The 18670-nt window shown below is 40.9% G+C and overlaps 2 protein-coding genes across 6 annotated transcripts; one reads left to right on the top strand and one right to left on the bottom strand.

Annotated features, from left to right (window-relative positions):
* Positions 1-740: 740 nt before the first annotated feature.
* Positions 741-11585, bottom strand: tm9sf5 (transmembrane 9 superfamily protein member 5). Of its 2 annotated transcripts, XM_085789492.1 has the most exons (18): positions 11306-11585; positions 10783-10850; positions 10581-10674; positions 10347-10474; positions 10009-10138; positions 8951-9078; positions 8707-8821; positions 8507-8586; positions 8276-8381; positions 7827-7877; positions 7368-7500; positions 6540-6659; positions 5300-5357; positions 5000-5159; positions 4732-4883; positions 4494-4605; positions 3946-4117; positions 741-1779 (listed from the first exon to the last, which is right to left on the bottom strand). In XM_085789492.1, the coding sequence occupies exons 1-18, from the start codon at positions 11441-11443 to the stop codon at positions 1712-1714; spliced, it is 2013 nt and encodes a 670-aa protein (XP_085645618.1). In that variant the 5' UTR covers positions 11444-11585; the 3' UTR covers positions 741-1711. The 2 variants fall into 2 exon arrangements, with proteins under 2 accessions (XP_085645618.1, XP_085645619.1); XM_085789493.1 differs by lacking the exon at positions 7827-7877.
* A 3194-nt stretch (positions 11586-14779) lies between these two features.
* On the top strand, positions 14780-18613 carry rbmx (RNA binding motif protein X-linked). Of its 4 annotated transcripts, none has more exons than XM_085789490.1 (9): positions 14780-15034; positions 15164-15273; positions 15782-15888; positions 15971-16136; positions 16268-16411; positions 16572-16689; positions 16851-16979; positions 17060-17151; positions 17985-18613. In XM_085789490.1, the coding sequence occupies exons 2-9, from the start codon at positions 15165-15167 to the stop codon at positions 18299-18301; spliced, it is 1182 nt and encodes a 393-aa protein (XP_085645616.1). In that variant the 5' UTR covers positions 14780-15034; position 15164; the 3' UTR covers positions 18302-18613. The 4 variants fall into 4 exon arrangements, with proteins under 4 accessions (XP_085645616.1, XP_085645615.1, XP_085645614.1 ...); XM_085789489.1 differs by having other exon boundaries at positions 16268-16417; XM_085789488.1 differs by lacking the exon at positions 14780-15034 and having other exon boundaries at positions 15129-15273.
* The last annotated feature ends 57 nt before the right edge of the window (positions 18614-18670 follow it).

Raw genomic sequence — 18670 nt, 5'->3', positions numbered from 1 at the left:
TCTGTTAGAATTATTCAACTAAAGATGTCTGTTGTTTAAATAAAAGTGAATTATATGTAATATGTGTGTTATGTTACATTTCAGTTTGATTTTTTATAGCAAACAAACACTCAGTTGATCTTAGGTGTGATGGAGGTGTTTGATGGTCATAATCAATCAATGTCAGACTTTAGATGTGACAAGAAAATGTCATCTAACTCTAATGATATTTGGATTATTTTCATTTTTGAATTGTCTTAAAAAACATCACCAACTTGCCTGAGATGAAACGGAATAATTTGAGGTGTTTTCTTTGGGGCAAAGTTCAACATTTTCAAAAGTCAATTAAAAGGTTTTAAGAAATTCATCAACATTTTGACGGAAATATTTAAAACGTTCCAGTTCTTGCTCCTGAGTTTACATAACTGGGGCTAATCTGCGTACAAACTCAAAAGCCATTATATATACAATCTGTGGAAAGTGGGACTGAAGAGGGAGAATAAGATGTGGCCATGAAAGCTGCATGTTGTCTGCATTAACTCATGAACTGTTGGAGAGTTCTTGCAATGGTACTCATAATTACAGGGCCATTTTTCTAAGTATGCTCAGAGTTCTGGTTTCAGCCAACTACACTTAAGTAAAGGTAGCAACTGGAAACTAAAGCTTCAGGTCCAACATGAGTTGTGAGGACCATGGCTGAGTGTATAAAATGTTGATGTGTGCTTTCCTAAGGGCTCAAAGAAAAGAACATGGCCTTCATCTTGGATTAACTGCATTTATTTTGTAAAAACGTTATCACCTTGGGTGATGACTCCACACTGCTCGAAGCAAAAGACAGCAGTGTTTTATGTTGTTACAGTTCAGCAAACTGTTTATTAAAATCTAAAATGGTGCATCTCAATGGTGCATATGTATTGTATGTGTAAATGCAAGGTCTGCGTTATGATGGGTATGTGAGGATCTGTCCTGTGGCCAAACATATTAGACATGTCACTGAGAGATTGCCCTTAATGTGCAACACACTGTAGCTGCAGCATATTCGTCTATGATACAGATGTGCTTCTTAACCAAGAGAGAGCTTTGTTATTCAAACGTAAGTGTAGCCGTCAAATGCAAGAAAATGGACATGTATCATAGCAATGTCAGTGTTTTATATTTTTTCTGAACTACAATACAAGCTGATATTTGTAAGGATTTACAGCCCACCTTTACTTCAAAAAAGAAAGAAGAACGAAAAATTTCATAAAGGTGACAATCTTAAAGTAGCATTCTCTCACTCGCTCGCTCTGTACAGTATATGTACACAATGGTTTTCATCATTACAATACAAGTAATAGATGAAAAACAACATTTAGACATAATATAAAAGAAAACAAATACAGAACATTTTACCTTTAGAGACTTAAAATAATAATATTTCAGCTTTTCTTGTTAAACCCACCAAAGGAAACTGCTCATTAGATCACTGGAACACTTCCCGCCCCCCCCCCAATGATTTTTCAAGGCGCCACTCATATTACTGGTCAACAGTGAACACAAATTATATATATTTTAAAAAAGAAAACAATAGCAACATATGTTTAAAGCACAAAAGAGGACGGGCTTTGCTCTTCAGGTCTTTCTATTGTAGATGATGTTTTCAATTCAGGTCCACTTAGACCACTTTATCACACCGCCAGCACTGAGGAGGCCAGTGCTGCGACAGCAAGGAGTCAGTCTTTCCACCAGTCCTCTAGTCCACCTTGACCACACTGTAGATCTTATTTACAAACCAGAAGCAGGCGAAGAAGCCAATTGTACCTGAGAAGAAAAGAAAGAGGAAGGTTAGAGGAACGATTTAATAAGTGCTATAAGATTAAATATAACACAGAAATCAAGAAAGGATACGCAGAACTAGGCTAGCTGTTTTGGGGAATCTGCTTAGAACACATATGAATAAGGTGCAAAATTAATCATTGGCCACAGGGTCCAGAATTGAATCACTTCAGAGACACGAGCAAAAAATAACCCAAGTGTCCAACGGTACAGCCACATTTCATCCACCAGAAGCTTGAAAAAGAACCTTTGACTGCAATCTCCACAGTGTTGTAAAAGAAACAGCACCAGTGTTTAATTTTGTCATAGAGAAGAGCATATTTCTCTGAGCTCCACCGATGTTGAGAAACAGGATTGGTCAAAATCCTGGATCATATCATCTGGGTATAAAAGTTCTATCTGACTGCTCAATGGGGGCCATGCAGCCCAATCCTGAATTAAGTTATGATCAAAGTTGCAATGAGGTGAAAAAAAAAAAAAGGCAGACAACAAAATAAAAACTTTTAAAAATGGGAAATGAGAGATTAGGATTATTTAGATTAAAACTGGAAGCAGGGAGGCAAACTGATAATCTTTTCCTTGAATCCTTGGATTATTTCTTGGTGATAATCTTTTGACATCTTGTCCCCCTGGTACTTACAACTCTGTCTTAAGATAGTGTCAAACAGTACAGCAGTGACAAGCAAGGCTACAGGCTAGCTTTTTTTTTTATTATTAATCTGGCCTCATGACAGCATAGCACCAGAAAGTATGTCATCATTGTGACATCGTGGTGAGCCTCGTTTCTGGGAGACATAGAGACTCAGCGTGTATTTGCTGGTTATCAGGCCCTGTGTATTATCCTCTTTTCACACACATCACTACTCTCATCTGAGTGGGTGTGCAGGAGAGCTGGACAGGGTCAGAGAGTGCTGTTACCATGTCAACAAGTGTCAGTCTTTGTGTTATTTCACATGGAGACGAAACCGGCAACAGTGTTCTGTTCATCCTGGCCGTGTGATGCTGTGTGAGCTACACAGACCGGTGCCACACAGCTGGATTTAAAGTGCAAGCACAGAAAAGTCGTCTAAATAACAGTGGTCAGTATTCCTGAGGGCATATAGATTTATCATCCATCACAAAAAATGAATGTGGAGCCTGTATCTTTTGATCTGTAGAACAAGGAAGGAAATAAATAAATAAATAAATAAAGCTAGTCTCAGGCTTGTCATATCAAACCATAGACAGTAGAACTGACCCAAATAAGTCTCCAAAACTAGATCTGACCTAGAGGGACTTTAAACATTCTAGTTTCATTTCACAAAGTCTCCCTAATTTCATTTATCTTCAAACAGACTTATAAATTATGCTCAAATGGGACCCATGCACATAAATGCTCTTTAGTTTCATTTGACACGGTGCTTTTGTACTGCTAGTGCAGACGTAAGAAGGCCGCGGCTTGGTTTTTCATTAAAAGACAAGCAAACAGTTGTTGCACAATAGTGAAGTTACTTCCTCCTGGTGCACTATAGTATGTCAGAGAAACAGGATGGAGATCCTGAAGCTTCACTCTGCTGTAGAATTGACATTTGCTGTTACTAGATAATCACTGGACAAACAATACCATTCACACCTGTAAATGTACACACCCCATTCTGACAGGGCAATTCAGAGCGAGTTAGCTGAGCTTCTTCACTGCATTTTAAGGATAATTTTTTAATGTGTATAGATAGATGATCATTTGTGATTTGAAAGCTCCCAAATAAGTAATAATAATAATAATATGATATTCAGGTAAGTTTTGCAATGTGTCCAGACAAGCAGGAAATCACAATATTATATATATATTATAATAGCTGGCAAGACAGGGATATTAAAACAATGTCCCCTATTTGCAATTCAAGGCAGGGCAGTTGGGACTTTACCCCGCCCTCCCCATTCTGTACAAAGTACAAACACAGAATGTAGTGGTGAGGGAGTGGGAAGACACTATTGTTCATCCTCTACCTCAGTGGCAGAGTTACACACTCTGTTATAGGTCGCACCTTGGACGCTGGAATTCGGGCATGCAAACTACATCACACAGTGTCACCAGTTTTGTTTGCATTGGCTTCGATAACAACACAATGTCAGTGTAGTGGCCTCTCTGTATAAATAGGGCTAAAGCCTCACCTGTGAAGAGGAAGAAGATGAGGACCATAATCATAGTATATCCGAAGTAGAGGAAGGTGCTGGCCGCTCCAATTATTTGCAGTTTTGAGAAGAAGTAATGCACAGCATAGATGAACAGATAGACTGCTGTGAAGCCGCTGGTCAGGAAGGAACGCCACCACCAGTGGTAGTCCTGGACACAAGACAAGAGATGACATGGTAGAATCCAGCACATGAAGACCGATCAAATTCTGGACCAGGAGAGAAAATTAGGCATAAAGAAGCCTCACTGATGCCGATACTTTAGTCTAATCTTTCATTCTATCCAAAAATACTATAGATTTACACATTTTTGATGGGGATGTATGTAAGATATTGAGGGCCAAGATCAAGAAGATGCTTTTGAAATGATCTTTTCTATTTCAGGTGATATGATGGATGACCATCTCACATTACTCTTAGCACAGTGTATACTATTAATTTTATTCATTGTTTTTAATTTAACTTTTAAACTTTATAAATATTAAGTTTATAATGAAAGAGACCACATCTTTTGAAAATCCAGGTACCTCAGCACATAGGTGGAAGTAGCAGAGCAGGACTGTGGCCTCAGAGCAGGTGATGAGCAGAATGATGAAAACCAGGAACAGGAAGCCAAACATGTAGTACATCTGATGAGACCTAAAACAAAAACATATACATATGTATAAACCTAAAGAAAATAACATGAGGTAAAGTGCAAAGTCCTGTGTAAAGCTAATCTGTCATTCATGATAAGCAGGAATAGCAGCATTCCTGTCCCCCTACCAAATGCTGTTGAGGATGAAAAAGAGCTGGATGAAGATGCAGCCAAAGGGCAAGATTCCACCCATCACAATACCAGGGATTGGCTTCGTAAAGAAAGACTGCTCAGGAATCTGACGGGGGATCTGGTTTGTTCGCACTGGTTGCTCAATTGCCTGCACAGGTGAGATTATGGTACATTATTACATTCCAGAGAGACAGACATGACATGGCATCTGAAATCAGTTATTTCAAACTAGACAAATAAATGAACTTAAAGGGTTTAGCTCACAGGTTTCTTAAATCCAAAGTAGGCCCCAACAAAGGTAAGGGGCACTGAGATTCCAAACCACAGCGCCAAAATGGCCACCAGAGTGCCAAAGGGGATTGCAGCTGAGGAGCCCTCCACCCAGAGGATCAGGTTCATCAGGAAAAAGTCAGCAAACACAATGCTAGGAAAGGGAGATGGACAAAGGACAATGACACACAGAAACAGAATACATGAGAGGATACTAGCATTGTGCACGGGGCATGAGACAGAAATGAAGTGCAGAGAAGTACAAAACGGACACTAATGTAGCACTGATCCTACCCTGGGCACAAGAGTGCTGTCAGCAAGACATTTGTCTTCCACTTTTCACCTCCAAAAGCTGAAAATAAAAAGAGAGATTATGAAAATATTTTTTTTTAAATAAAATCTGTGCCAACTGTTAAAGGGATAGTTCACCCAAAATTGAAATTTCACTCATTATCTACTCACCCTCATGTCGACTAAGGGCTGGGAGAAGTTTCAGAGTTATCCGTGGCTTCTCTGAGTTACAGGGGGTCTCGGCGTAGCAGTGCATGTCCATATAACGGTTGCAAATGGATACCAACTGTCTTCGTAACAAAAAGACACACCAAAAAACATTCAAATACCTCCATGCTGCTCGTATGTAATGTCCGTCTTGTATTGAAGCCCTGAAATGCGAAATTGTCCCGAAAAATTTTTTTCAAGCTTGTTTGTAGCGGAAGCTCCTCTTCCCGGTTCGTCCAATTTGGACGAACTGGGAAGAGGAGCTTCGAGAAGCTTCTGCTACAAAACAAGCTTGAAATATAGACTTAGTTAATTTTTTTCGGGACAATTTCGCATTTCAGGGCTTCAATACAAGACGGACATTACATACGAGCAGCATGGAGGCATTTGGATGTTTTTTGGTGTGCCTTTTTGTTACGAAGACAGTTGCTATCCATTTGCAACCGTTATATGGACATGCACTGCTACGCCGAGACCTCCTGTAACTCAGAGAAGCCACAGAAAACTTCTCCCAGCCCTTAGTCGACATGAGGGTGAGTAGATAATGAGTGTAATTTCAATTTTGGGTGAACTATCCCTTTAAAGGTGTACAGAAATGGCCGTTTGTCCTGTTTGTCGCGCCGAGTTGTCACGAGCTGCAACACGAGTTTACCCGAGTGAGGAAAACGAATTTGATTGGTCGTTATCGAGCGGGCGGGATATTCAAAGCTTGGGGCGAGCCCGAGCTCCGTGTGTGTGTGCGTGTCTCAGACGTTTGAATGACGGATGACGGATCCAATATCAGTGGTTTATGAATCGTGTACAGGCTGACGAATAATCCGTGCGCCTGCATTATCCAATGCGAAAAAAAAAAAACACACTTTCAGCCCGGATTTACTCAAAAATAGAATTTTGCACAAAGTTTGGCCTACATCGTCTGAAAGATGAGTTATCACATTAATTTTATGATCCAGAGTGGGCTCAAATTCAGTTTTCTTTTCTGTACACCTTTAAGCCTGACATTAACTTTGCAGTCAGGTTTTCCCTGGACTCTTACTTTTATAGAGGCGTGCAGACACGTAGCCGGCAGGTGTTCCCAACAGAACCCAGAGGACCACAGCACACGTCATGAGAGCCCCTCTGTTGGCTGGTGACAGGAAACCAAGGCAGGCCAGGACTGCAGTGGACAAACAATCATCAGTTGACTTATTCAGACATACCAGCACTACTGCAGAGTAAGTACTGAAACATCAATGCAAAGACAGCTTTTAATCCCACAGCTCTTAGTCTGACAGTAGTGTACAGGAAAAGACATGAGGAGGTTTGTTTTGGGTATTGGAGCTGAGATTTAACTTGCATTATCTTATTATTTTCACACATCCATTTGCAAATATTTAATATACAAAACTGCCCAATATATTCAATATCAGTATTTTGGATTTCAATAATAAAGTCATAATTTCTGAGACAATTCACAACAAGTTGCACACACAACTGCAGTACAAGTACATCGCCACCACCTGCATCCTCAGGAGAGCAAATCACATCATAAAAGACTCCACACACCCTGGTCACGGACTGTTGGAGCTGCTGCCCTCACACACACGCTCCAGGACTCCCAGAGCATGAACAACCAGATTGAGAGAAACGAGTCATCGCTGCTTTAAATTCTCAGTCTCTCTAACTGCTGCCTATCAATTGCACTTTAGACTGACTGATTTTAGTCTATTCTATGTATTATTTATGATGAATGGTTGTATGTATGCATGTATTGAAGTTGCACTCCTAATTTTGTTGTGTGTTCATACAATGACAATAAAGGAAGTACAGGAAAGAAAATGTGACCTGTATTCCATATCACAGCCTTATGTAAAACAGTTCTTACAGAGTGTGATGAAGGTCATGATGAAGATCTGGGTGCCCTGTCCGAGGAACACAGACAACAACATGCCTTTCCTCGGGGGACGGAAGACATCCCCATGCACCTGCTTCCACCCAGACTCCTCCTGAGCATCCTCCTAAGAAGGAAGACAGAAGCACAATTAAGGAACTACTTAACATTTGTAAATGCTAAAAGATTAACCAACCACCAATCAGTGAACAACCTCATAATCTCACACCTGCTAGCAAAGCAAAATAAGGTGAAGACTGGGAAAACTCATTGACCAAAGGCTGTAAAATTTTGGTGTAAAAGGTACAAAGGTCCTTCCTTGAATTCTGTAATGTTTTTAAAAATATATATATATCCGCACCACATTTTGCATTTTATGCTATGTGCCACACCCAAACACCAGATTCAGGAACCACAAACATTCTTGTTCAAAATGGTTTTCGATAAGCTTACATAGGGCAGAGGGAATTTTTCCTTGGTCGTTGGAATCTTTATCAAGTCTGCCTGTGAAATGTAACACAATATGTATATATATATATATATATTTGCAATTCTGGGACCAGTGGACAGAGTGTTAGGTGGGCTGTCTACCTGCAGAGCAACAGCCATATAAATGGGATAAAAAAACATAACCAGTAAACGATGTCTAATGAAGTCCCCAGCATCTAATATTTCTGATTTTCAGTTAAGTTTTAAAAAATGTTATCATCCACTGTGTGGGGAAAGAAAAAAACAGAGAATAAACAACCTTTTAAATCCCAAAGTCATAAACTGAGTAATGCATGGTCATCTGGCCAAAGACAATCTGTAACCTTAGGGGTATAATCCATTTTGTTTTATTTCTTACAAATGCATCTTCAAGGATGTTAATCAGATTCGGCAGTGCAAGAAAATGCTTTTACCTGATCAACCTGGTTGTATCTGGCGATGTCCTTGTGCAGGGTTCTCAGCATGATCATGGCAACCATGCCCGATAGGAAGAGGACGATGACCAGGGAGTTCATAATACTGGAAATAAAAACACAGACGATCAAGACATAAAACAGGATTGGCTAACAAGCATCAAGAACCACAGATGTGGCTTTAGGGAGAGAGTATTTCAATGGTGCACAATGTGAAAAATGTCCACAGACCTGAACCACTGGATGTTGGTGTGGGGCATGGACACCAGGATGTAGTCCCACCTGCTGGCCCACTTGATTAAATTGTTTTCCTGTTAAAAGGAAGCAAATATGTTGGTAAAGCAGTGCCCATATAAAGTATTTCTCACAGAAAAGGTCACGCATTAATAACATAGAATTTGTTAAGTAATACAGTTGGTCATAAAGCCTACCCCAAATGAGACAGAGTAGGTGTACACAATTGAGACATCGTTATCAAACGTCGCAGGGACCTCCATTGGGGCGGTCCCCTCACAGTTTGGATTTTTTTCATCTGGATGCTTGATACTGATGTGCACAAAACACACAAAATACTTCAGGTCAGATCATTCAGTCATTCAGCTGCAGCATGTTGAGGTAGATTAAACATGGATTGTGAGATCACATCAACAGTATCTGCTATGAACCAACATTTACCTCTTTGGCTCCAGAGTGGCAGCGACCAGCCGGGCTCCTCTCCATCCTTCTGTTTCTCCACTGTGGTAAGTGATCTTGATGTCCACATGGTTGAAGACGTAAAACGTGTTCTTCTTGTTAAATTCAGACTGAAAAAAACAAAAAACAAACTCATTAACAGATGCTGATAAACTTCCTACTTTGCTAGTGACCTCATCTTTACTTAACTCATTGAGTGCCGCGCTCCTTTCCAAAGTTTTAGTCAAGTGTACCGGCAAATTAGACCATATTTGACTTTTTATTTTAGAGCCATAGTGTATTCTATATTATTGCCACCAACACATACTGTAGCTCATTTGAAAGGTTTAACTTTATCCTTCAAATGGCCACAAACCGTTTGTTTCTACGTGCCTCCGTTCCTGAGAAAAGTCAAGCTAAACATGGCTGGGTTTCACCAAAATCCCTCCTTTTTTTCTAGAAAAGGAGATAGAGCGTCTTTTATGAAAGGTGCGCTGTTTGTGTCTGTCGCTCTTCAGACACTCGCATTTCTGGATCAAAGGGCTCGTATCAGATAAATATACACAACAATTGTTGTTCTATTCACAAAACCACCATCGGGGGCGGGGGGGGCGCCACTAAACAGCAATAACACAGACGCACCGTGCCGTGTCACAGCCTCTCGCCGCGGAACGTGAGGCTCTGCCGGCCACAGCGGCTCGCGAACACCGGTCCCGCCGGTGGTCGCGGTCCGTCTGTGGTACGGGTCGGTGGTGCCGGTCTGCTTTGGTCCAGAGACCATCAGATTTTACCGCGGGAGGACTTTGGGGAGATCTATTTCAGTTCTCCTCGTCGTAGAGTCCCCAAATTTACATATAATGTGTATTAAAGTGTCTATTTTCATAATTTAAAAAAAAAGCAAAAAACGAAAAATTTCGTTTTTGGCACTCAACGCATGGGAACGAAAAACGAGAAATTACGTGGTTGGCACTCAATGAGTTAAGGGATCAACCGTTACAGAGAACAAGAACCGCTTTGTCAAGACAGAAGACTTAAAAGACTAAAAGACAGAAATAACTCACGTTGATGACACAAGCATCTTTGGGTCTGCCATCTGGGGTAACAAGGCAGCCAATGGGGAAGCCTGGGTTGCAGTACTTCTGACCATCTTCCACATCGTAGCACCATGTCACTGGCATGTTGTCAACGATCCTGAAGACAAAATAAAAGAAGGAAACCTAAATACACTCACTCACTGCGGTCTCATCTCGCAGGCCAGAGGGGTTCGGGTTTTGTCCCTGCTTAGGAGACTCATGACTGAATTTTAATTATTACTCCCCATTATTTATCTATCTCAATCAGATGAATTTCAATTCACAAGAAAGGAATGTCAGTACAATGCAATGTTGAATTTACAAACCAGTGGTGCTGGTAGTTCAACTGCATCCCCATTTTGAGAAAATCCAGTTTGGTGGCATCGTCCTTGCTGCTTTTCTTGTATTGCTTCGTGCACACTGCTTTGCATTTCTCGTCTTGTTTAAAGTTAAACTGTAAAAGGTAGACAAGAATCATGTTACATAAATAGAGTACATTTACCAAACATGGTTAATATACTACAGTGTGCCATATATGTTTCAATATGCAAATAACACACCTTGTATGGGGAAGATGCAATTCGTTCACCAAACAGCACCTGTCCAAGGTTCTCAGAAGGCCTCTTTTCTGCGACATCTTGGCAAAAGTCAAACCTTTAACACATTTGCAGATGGACACAAAATGAGGGGATAATAAAAAACCTAGTAAATATATGCATACATTACAAATTTTGCATAAAACAAGAACTAAATAATACTTACACGTCATATTCATAAGGAAGGACTGACTCCACTGAGTCTAAGCGATTGACGAACAGCTGGATCTCTGACTGTTAAGCAGCAAAAACAGTTTGTTTATCAGTCTACATTTGTTTCACAAACTTTTATCGATGGGTAAAACCTGCCAGAAAACCTTGGCAACGGGTGCCCGGGGAGTCATCAGGCCAAAAGCTGACATTTCAATCTGTAGTCATGTGCTAAAGCTTTGATGCTATGCTGGTGGAGAAACCACCACATCAGAAAGCATAAATGCATGTTTATACAGCGTAAATAAAAAAATAGCCGTAGCAATGTCAGCCAGCGCGAAAACAAAACAATTATGATAGAGGCACATCGGAGTATTACTCCAGTGTTCCGGTTCCAGGTAGTAGCCGGGGCCTACGGTGAGCACAGGCTTGCTAGCAAGATTTAAATAGCTGACAAACTCATAAACGTGCTTATTACAATTTCAGCACAATGTCCACTATGTTGGGCAAGATTTATGAGTTTTATTATTTCTCCATACCTGACAATCATCTCCTGCTGTGCTGTCTTCACAAAAACTCACTGGGGCTAAACCCGGAAGATAAAACGCCGAGCACGAAAAGAAATACGAGACCAACGTATAAACCAGCACAAAACCGAGGTGTATCCGCCTCTTCATTTTCTCGCGGACACAGTTCTTCCAATATTGTGTATAGTTGCGTAAAAGGAGATTATTATTCTATATAGCGGGAGAAAATGTATACTAGCTTTCCACGGTTGGCTAGGTCCGTCTACTTGGGACGCGGTGGCTAAGATGACCTGCCAGCGTCACAGACGTCCAACTCAACCACAAGATTCTAACCGGAAGTTAAAACTTTTACTTACAGAATAAAATACCATACTAATTAATCTGTTTACTGTGCACAATGTATGCGTGTATAGCTGTGTATTTTCACACACACACATGTCATTTTAAGGCATTATGTATACAAATATAGTATGAATACGATTATATATGATTACATTAAAAACTCAGACACATCTACCGCGACAATAGTTTTACTTTGAAAGGTATACAATCGGATGCCGTGTTTGACACAGGTTTGACTCTGACATACTTGACACCATGGAAGTAACACTGACGTTGCCTATCTATTCTTCCATAGGCACTTTCATTTTCTTCTTAAAACAAATACTTTACGTGACATTGCACAAACTAAGAAATAAATATTGGTGCATAGTGGTAGTACAAAATTTAAACAGCTATAGGAAAAAATAAATAAAAAGAGCGGGGGCGGGTAATTAATTACCTTGAGATTATACTGGCTAATTTTAGAGATCTTTGTAAGGGGTGGATAAAGCAGGTTGGAAAACAGGAAACGCAACATTCATTTGCATGCACAAGTAGTGGGCACACCTTGGCAATGAATTGAAGAGAAATATACGGTTATTGATTTGTAAAGTTCATGAGATAAAAGGTTCTCCTTTATGAAGATTTTTTTTTTGTTTTCTTTTTGCTTTGTATCTACTTCTTTTCACCTCAGAAATAAGCAAACTTTGTCAGTTGCCCAGGGATGCCCCAACTTTTGTATGGAGTGGACAGATATCCCAATGAGTGAACAAGTAGAGCCAGTGGTGCCTGTGACCTATTCTTGAAAGGTTAGCCTACTTGAATTTTGACTTCCGACAATAATGCAAATTTGCTTAATCGCTACCCAGTGGAGGGCAGCATTGCATCAACTGTGAAAGCAGAGGACCTATGCTCAGTAATACTGTACATCCAATTACGGAATTTATAGTTTCCGGATAAGCTGTCTATTGGTATAAATCATATAACAAGGTATTTAAACATCAACAATAAGGTTGATGCAAATATATTTTAAAGATGTACGTGTAACCAAGACATTATAGGCCTACTTGTCAAGGCTCTGTGGTGGACAAACTGTGGAGAAATTGTGTCTCCATACCCAATTTGGCATGTCTGTACTGCATTTTGTGTTACTTATGTGTCACAGGTCTGTGATACATTGGCCAGGTCAATTTTTGCAAGCAGGAGTTAATGCTTCAGTATACTGCACATTTAACTTTATTACAGTTAAGTGTCTGGATTGTATTTGGACTCCAGTGACCTACAAACAAAATGTTAATCATTGAGGAAAACAGTTGAAGATGACACTTTTAGCCTTAAACTTTGTTAATAAGTAACTAGGCTACTCAACAAGTTGTTAATCTTAGCTCCAACTAAATAAAGTGCTGCGTATGTTCATGTTCCAGCAGGTTATCCTCAGGTCTTTACTATTTACTTATAGTAAATGTTAAATTAAAATTGTAAAACTTATTGTAAATCTACCATCCCATTCTCACAGTGGCTTGATACTGCACTCTTCAATCAAAATGATGATTATGAAGACTCTGTAATAAGAAAGTATGGGTTGCTGGTACCAGGCTAAACTGGTCAAGCTGAAAGCCACCCAGCAAACCAATCTCACTGAAATGAAGGAAAATGAATATGTAATCACATTTTTACTTTTGCAACATTCCACTTAGTTAGGTTTAATAAGGTTTAATAAAAGTCGATAGCCACTGAAGTAGAGGACTCGTCTCATGTCTAACAATTTCGCCTTTTAAAAATGAAATACAGAAGTAGCTACAGCCTATTTAGGCTTTATGCACAGCTCCTCTACTTCCTGAACTTTAGCCAGCTCCTCCTCCATTTTCTGTTTTGCATTATTGGACAAACTGATTAATCCAGGTGTGTCTGACGACCTCACAACAATGGTCAGACACACCTGGATTAATCAGTTTGTCCAATAATGTAAAACAGGACATAGCTGGCTAAAGTTCAGGAAGTAGTGGAGCTGTGCATAAAGCCAATTAAAGTTGTGGAAACAAACACACATTCAATTTATAGCAGAGTATTTCGTGCTTTATAAAATGTCAGAATGGTCTTCTATATAATTTGGGTAAACGTTTTAAATTTGCTCCCACTATGGCAGAGGTGTCAAACATGTGGCCCGGGGGCCAAAACCGGCCCGCCAGAGGGTCTAATCCAGCCCGCGGGATGAATTTACCAGAAGTAAAAAACCCATAGAAGACAGAAGAGGCATTATGTTGTTGAAATTGCATGTATTTTTCTCAAGAAATTTCAGGTTGGTCATAATATGTTTTGTAATAGGATATCCTTAATGTAAACATCTTAATAATGTGCTTCTTTGCACTAAAACAAAGAGAAAAGTTTAGAGTTCTTATTATCTATAGGATATTATGCTATTATTTTACCAGTCTGGCCCACTTGAGATAAAATTGCACTTAAAGCAGAAGTAAGCGATCCGGTCGTTTTGGCTAATGCTGCGTTCGAGGCAGGCTTTTGAAACCGTAAATTACAGCTTCAAGTCACAACTTACGACTTTGTAGCGTTCCAGGCAACCCACTCGTGTTTTTCCGACCTGTTTTACCGGTGAAAGTCACTATAACGGCCACTCGTAACTTCTGACCCGTGAAGTCGCACCAGATCGAACTGGTACAACTTCACAGGTCGGAAAAACACGAGTTACGAGTTGCCTTGAACGCACCATAACAGTCCTCGTCCCGACGTCACCACATTCATGGCGTCCCTTGGCTGCACACACAGCCCTGCATGCCGTTCTCTCTCCTCATTGGATAAAAACTGTAGGATACGATAAATGTTTTCTCTTCGGCTCAGAGCAGAGCAGAGGGACTGACAGACCCGTGTTTCAGTCCAAACACTTTATGTAAGTGAAAAGTTTAGAGTTCTTATTATGTATAGGATATTATGCTATTATTTTACCAGTCTGGCCCACTTGAGATCAAATTGCACTTAATTTGGCCCCTGAACTAAAAAGAGTTGACACCTCTGCACTATGGTCATGAATCCTGATTGGCGCGTTTCGACCTATGGGTGGCAGTGTTTCTCCGCGAGGCGCCTCTGTTCAACCGGAAACGTAGCGGAAGAAGAAGGAGGCAAGGGGCGGGAGAGCTGCAGCCGTTGTTCACCGTATTTACTCAGAGCTGCGGCGTAGTAGAGATAGGTAGCCGCCAGCAGCTTGCGTTGTGTTCAGCACAAACTGCACTTTACTGTTGTTGTGTGTGTGCTTTTTAAAAGTAGCGTTAGCATCTTAAGTTAAGCTCAATTTGCTTCGTTGTCGGATCACTTGCTAGCTAGCGTTAGCCAAGTAACAAACCACAGCCACTGGCACGTTTATCGCCATTTTGCGCATTCAACAGCCCTAAGACTTTGGCCAGCAGTAAGGTAATAATAACCACATTAATGTCTGGATACCGAGGGACAAGTACAGCGTTGCATGCATTTCCAGCGCGCGAATTTCTAGATACTTTAACCGAACTTCCTTTTGTTTTGATGGATGTGTGTTTTTCGCAGCATGGCAGAGGCAGACCGACCGGGGAAGCTCTTCATCGGTGGGCTGAACACGGAGACCACCGAGAAGGCCTTGGAGCAATACTTCAGCAAATATGGCAGGATTGTAGAAGGTGAGAATCGAGCTGTTGTTGGTCATGATATTCTGTCATCGCAGTCAACTCTGGATAAACGGTATAATGTTACAAAATTACACGTCGAAGATACAAGAGTCGAATAAGTATAACCGAAGTTGATCAGTGTTTTTCTCATTTGTGTGCCCCTAATTTTGCTGCATTTGTTTAGGCACTCAAAGGCTACATGAGAGATGAGTTTTCCTAGAGCCCACTTTTGAAGTCAATCTTTAAAAATCTGTGAAATTGTTAGCTGATTGCATAATTTCACCTGAATCCTATTTTAGCTACCAATATTGAAAATGATTGATTACTATAAGTTGAAATTTAAGCAAAGCAAACCTATCTGGGCAGGCAACGCCTCTTTGAAGTTACAGTAGTGAAAGCATGCTTGTGTACATCTCACTTTGTTGTTAATTAGCTCATTGGCGTACCATTGTCATATACTGATATAATCAGAGTAAACCAAGTGCTGATGCTCAGCTCTCTGCTACTTTCTTCATTTCAGTTCTTTTGATGAAGGATCGTGAAACTAACAAATCAAGAGGATTTGCCTTTGTGACTTTTGAAAGTCCAGCAGATGCTAAGGATGCGGCCCGTGAGATGAATGGAAAGGTTGGTAGTGTCTTTAAATCAGTCACAGTCTTTAAAAGCTGTAGTTGAAATTATAATATACATTTTGTTTTGTCTACTGCAGTCTCTTGACGGTAAGCCTATCAAAGTGGAACAAGCTACAAAGCCTCAGTTTGAGAGTGGTGGCAGGCGAGGACCTCCACCTATGCACTCTCGCAGTCGTGGTCCACCTAGAGGCCCCCGTGGTTCCAGGGGAGGTCCTGGTGGTATGAGGGGCCCACCATCCAGAGGTAAAATTTTCACTTATAAACACAAAATTGTTAATATGTATAATAACTTCAACAGCGTAATTAATGCATGATTTGTAGTTTTTCTTTTGAGCTTGGTTGTGTAAACATTTGCATTTCTTGTCTTTGGAAAGATTACTATGAAAATTCAGGGAGTTCAGAGCCGTTTTTCAAAGGGATGTCATCCAGAGGCCCTCCTCCAATGAAGAGAGGCCCCCCAGTACGTAATGGAGGCCCCCCACCCAAGAGGTCTGCCCCGTCTGGTCCTATGAGCAGGCGTACGTGTGAGGACATTATTTCTTTTTCTACCCGACTTAATTTAAATGTACAAAGAAGTTTTGATTTTCTCAAAACTTCACCCATTGTCTTGCACCTAGATGGGCTGCTTGTGTCACAGAGTTTTGTATGGTAAATAATAAGCCGTTTTGTGTATTCTAGCCCCCATGTCAAGGGACAGGGATCCCTATGGTCCCCCTCCTCCACGCAGAGACTCCATGATGTCCAGGAGAGACGATTACCCATCACCAAGAGATGACCATTACAGCTCAAAGGACAGGTAGGATTTCTAGGACTTGGTCACATTATACAGTCCTATTAAACTATTTGAAAAAGCTATTGCATTTGTGGAGATTTTTTTTCATAATTCTCTACTGCATCTCATATCTAAATAAGCTGTAGTCACAGCTCTGCGGCTAATTTGTGGTATATGTTTCACAGCTACTCGAGTCGGGATTATAACTCCAGAGATTCAAGGGACTATGGCCCCCCTCCAAGAGATTACTCGTACAGAGAGTACTCCAATTCCAGTTCCAGGGATGACTATGGCTCAATGTCAAGAGGATATAGGTATGTGTCTTAGTTGATCTGAAAGGTTAAATGATGTCAAGACAAGGTGGCATATACTAACACATCATGCTATTATGTAGTGATCGTGATGGTTATGGGGGAGGCCGGGAACCCAGAAGCTACATGGACCGTCCAAGCGGTGGCTCCTACCGAGATTCATATGATGGTTATGGTAAGACATGATTCCACTAGTGTAATGACAACAAAAGATAAGCACCGTGGCACAAAGAAGAGCTGCACAAATAACCAACCAAATCATAGCATTGCTTTCCGCAATCTCCTGTCACAGCAAGCAGCAGTTTCCCTCCCCAGTGGAAACAACAGTTGCAGGCAGCGTTCTCGTTAAGATTTTTTTCCTTTCCCTTTGCCGCATTCCTGACTACTAGTGCCATTTGTTCATGCTACAAGAAATGTATAACCATTGGCATCTCAACTTCAAAGCAAAATTATTTTCAACAGCCGTGACCTCATATCACAGTCCCTGTTACCGCTGCATTCATCACGAGATTCAGTATTTGTGGCAACATCGTGCAGAAATAATGCAGAATCTTAAAGTGCCCCAGAGAGTTTGCAACAATAAGGAACCCAAAAAAGTCCTTGGAAGCATCTGTTGACCACTCAGTATGTGTTGCCTAGCAAAGCACTCCCTCAAGGAGTAACCTTCACAAAACCATCAAGACAACCTGAAAACCTCGTCCTTAACCCGCAATTCTAACTCTTGGATCTCTAAAAGGAAAATGGCTTCTCAGATCAATGGCATGCTGAAATGGGTGACACTGCCCACTTATTCCCTGTGCTTGGAAATATTACTGCCCGTACCAACTAAATATCCATGTTAAATTTAAGAATAATAACACGATGGGACATTTATACATGTCGTCCATTAGTAAATCTGTTTGTCACAGAATTACGGTAATTCTATTGGCAAAAAAATGAGCACTTCACGGTGCAAGAAAATGTCTAAAAATTATACCTTGCCAATTACCTGACCCATTGACCCTGCAGGTAACTCTCGCAGCGCCCCACCCTCACGGGGCCCCCCACCATCCTATGGTGGAAGCAGTGGAAGCAGTCGTTACGATGACTATGGCAGCAGTTCCCGGGATGGCTATGGCAGTCGTGACAGTTACCCCAGCAGTCGGAGTGACCCGTATCCACCTAGCCGTGGTGAGCGAATGAGCAGGCAGGAGAGGGGCCCAGCTCCCCCTGTCGAGAGAGGCTACCCTCCTCGCGATTCATACAGCAGCTCAAGTCGCGGAGGGCCACGAGGTGGCCGCGGAGGCAATCGAGTCGATAGAGGAATGGCTCGCAGCAGATACTGAACTGGACTTGGAAATCACAGTAAATCAAACGTTAGTCTCCGTGCACACAACACGTGTTTTGGAAGAAATCTGACAAGACAAATTAGCCATGTCTAAATCTGTGGAATATGAAGCTTTGAATTGTATCTTGACTATCCCAGTTTTTTTTATGTGTAAAAGTTTTTTGTTTTGTTTTTTTTAGTATTTCTCTTGCTCATGTAACAGTACAGTTACCACGTGAGTGTTAGTTTTTGTACATTCAGTGCTGTTGGATTCTGCAATGCCCTATAAGTCTGGCTTTCCTACTCTAATAAAGCTTTTAGTTGTTCTTGACCACTGCTCATCGATTTTCAAAACAAGATCAGCGACAGTAACATGAATGTTAAGTAA

Source organism: Trachurus japonicus, chromosome 10 (genome assembly GCF_045865225.1).
Source record: "Trachurus japonicus isolate A0001 chromosome 10, Traja_1.0".
NCBI lineage: Eukaryota > Metazoa > Chordata > Actinopteri > Carangiformes > Carangidae > Trachurus > Trachurus japonicus.
The sequence above is the reverse complement of the archived record's forward strand: the minus strand, read 5'-3'. Positions and strand labels throughout refer to the sequence as shown.

Bases quoted from the DNA above. Each gene is read 5' to 3' on its own strand.
- tm9sf5 (XM_085789492.1), bottom strand. From the start codon at position 11,443: ATGAAGAGGCGGATACACCTCGGTTTTGTGCTGGTTTATACGTTGGTC. The intron at 9,079-10,008 runs GTGAGTTATTTC...TGTTTTTTTCAG, and splicing joins AAGATGCTTGTGTCATCAAC to TCTGAATTTAACAAGAAGAA. The intron at 1,780-3,945 runs GTGAGGCTTTAG...TTTTCTTCTCAG, and splicing joins CATCTTCTTCCTCTTCACAG to GTACAATTGGCTTCTTCGCC.
- rbmx (XM_085789487.1), top strand. From the start codon at position 15,147: ATGTGTGTTTTTCGCAGCATGGCAGAGGCAGACCGACCGGGGAAGCTC. The intron at 15,274-15,781 runs GTGAGAATCGAG...TCTTCATTTCAG, and splicing joins ATATGGCAGGATTGTAGAAG to TTCTTTTGATGAAGGATCGT. The intron at 16,980-17,059 runs GTATGTGTCTTA...GCTATTATGTAG, and splicing joins TCAATGTCAAGAGGATATAG to TGATCGTGATGGTTATGGGG.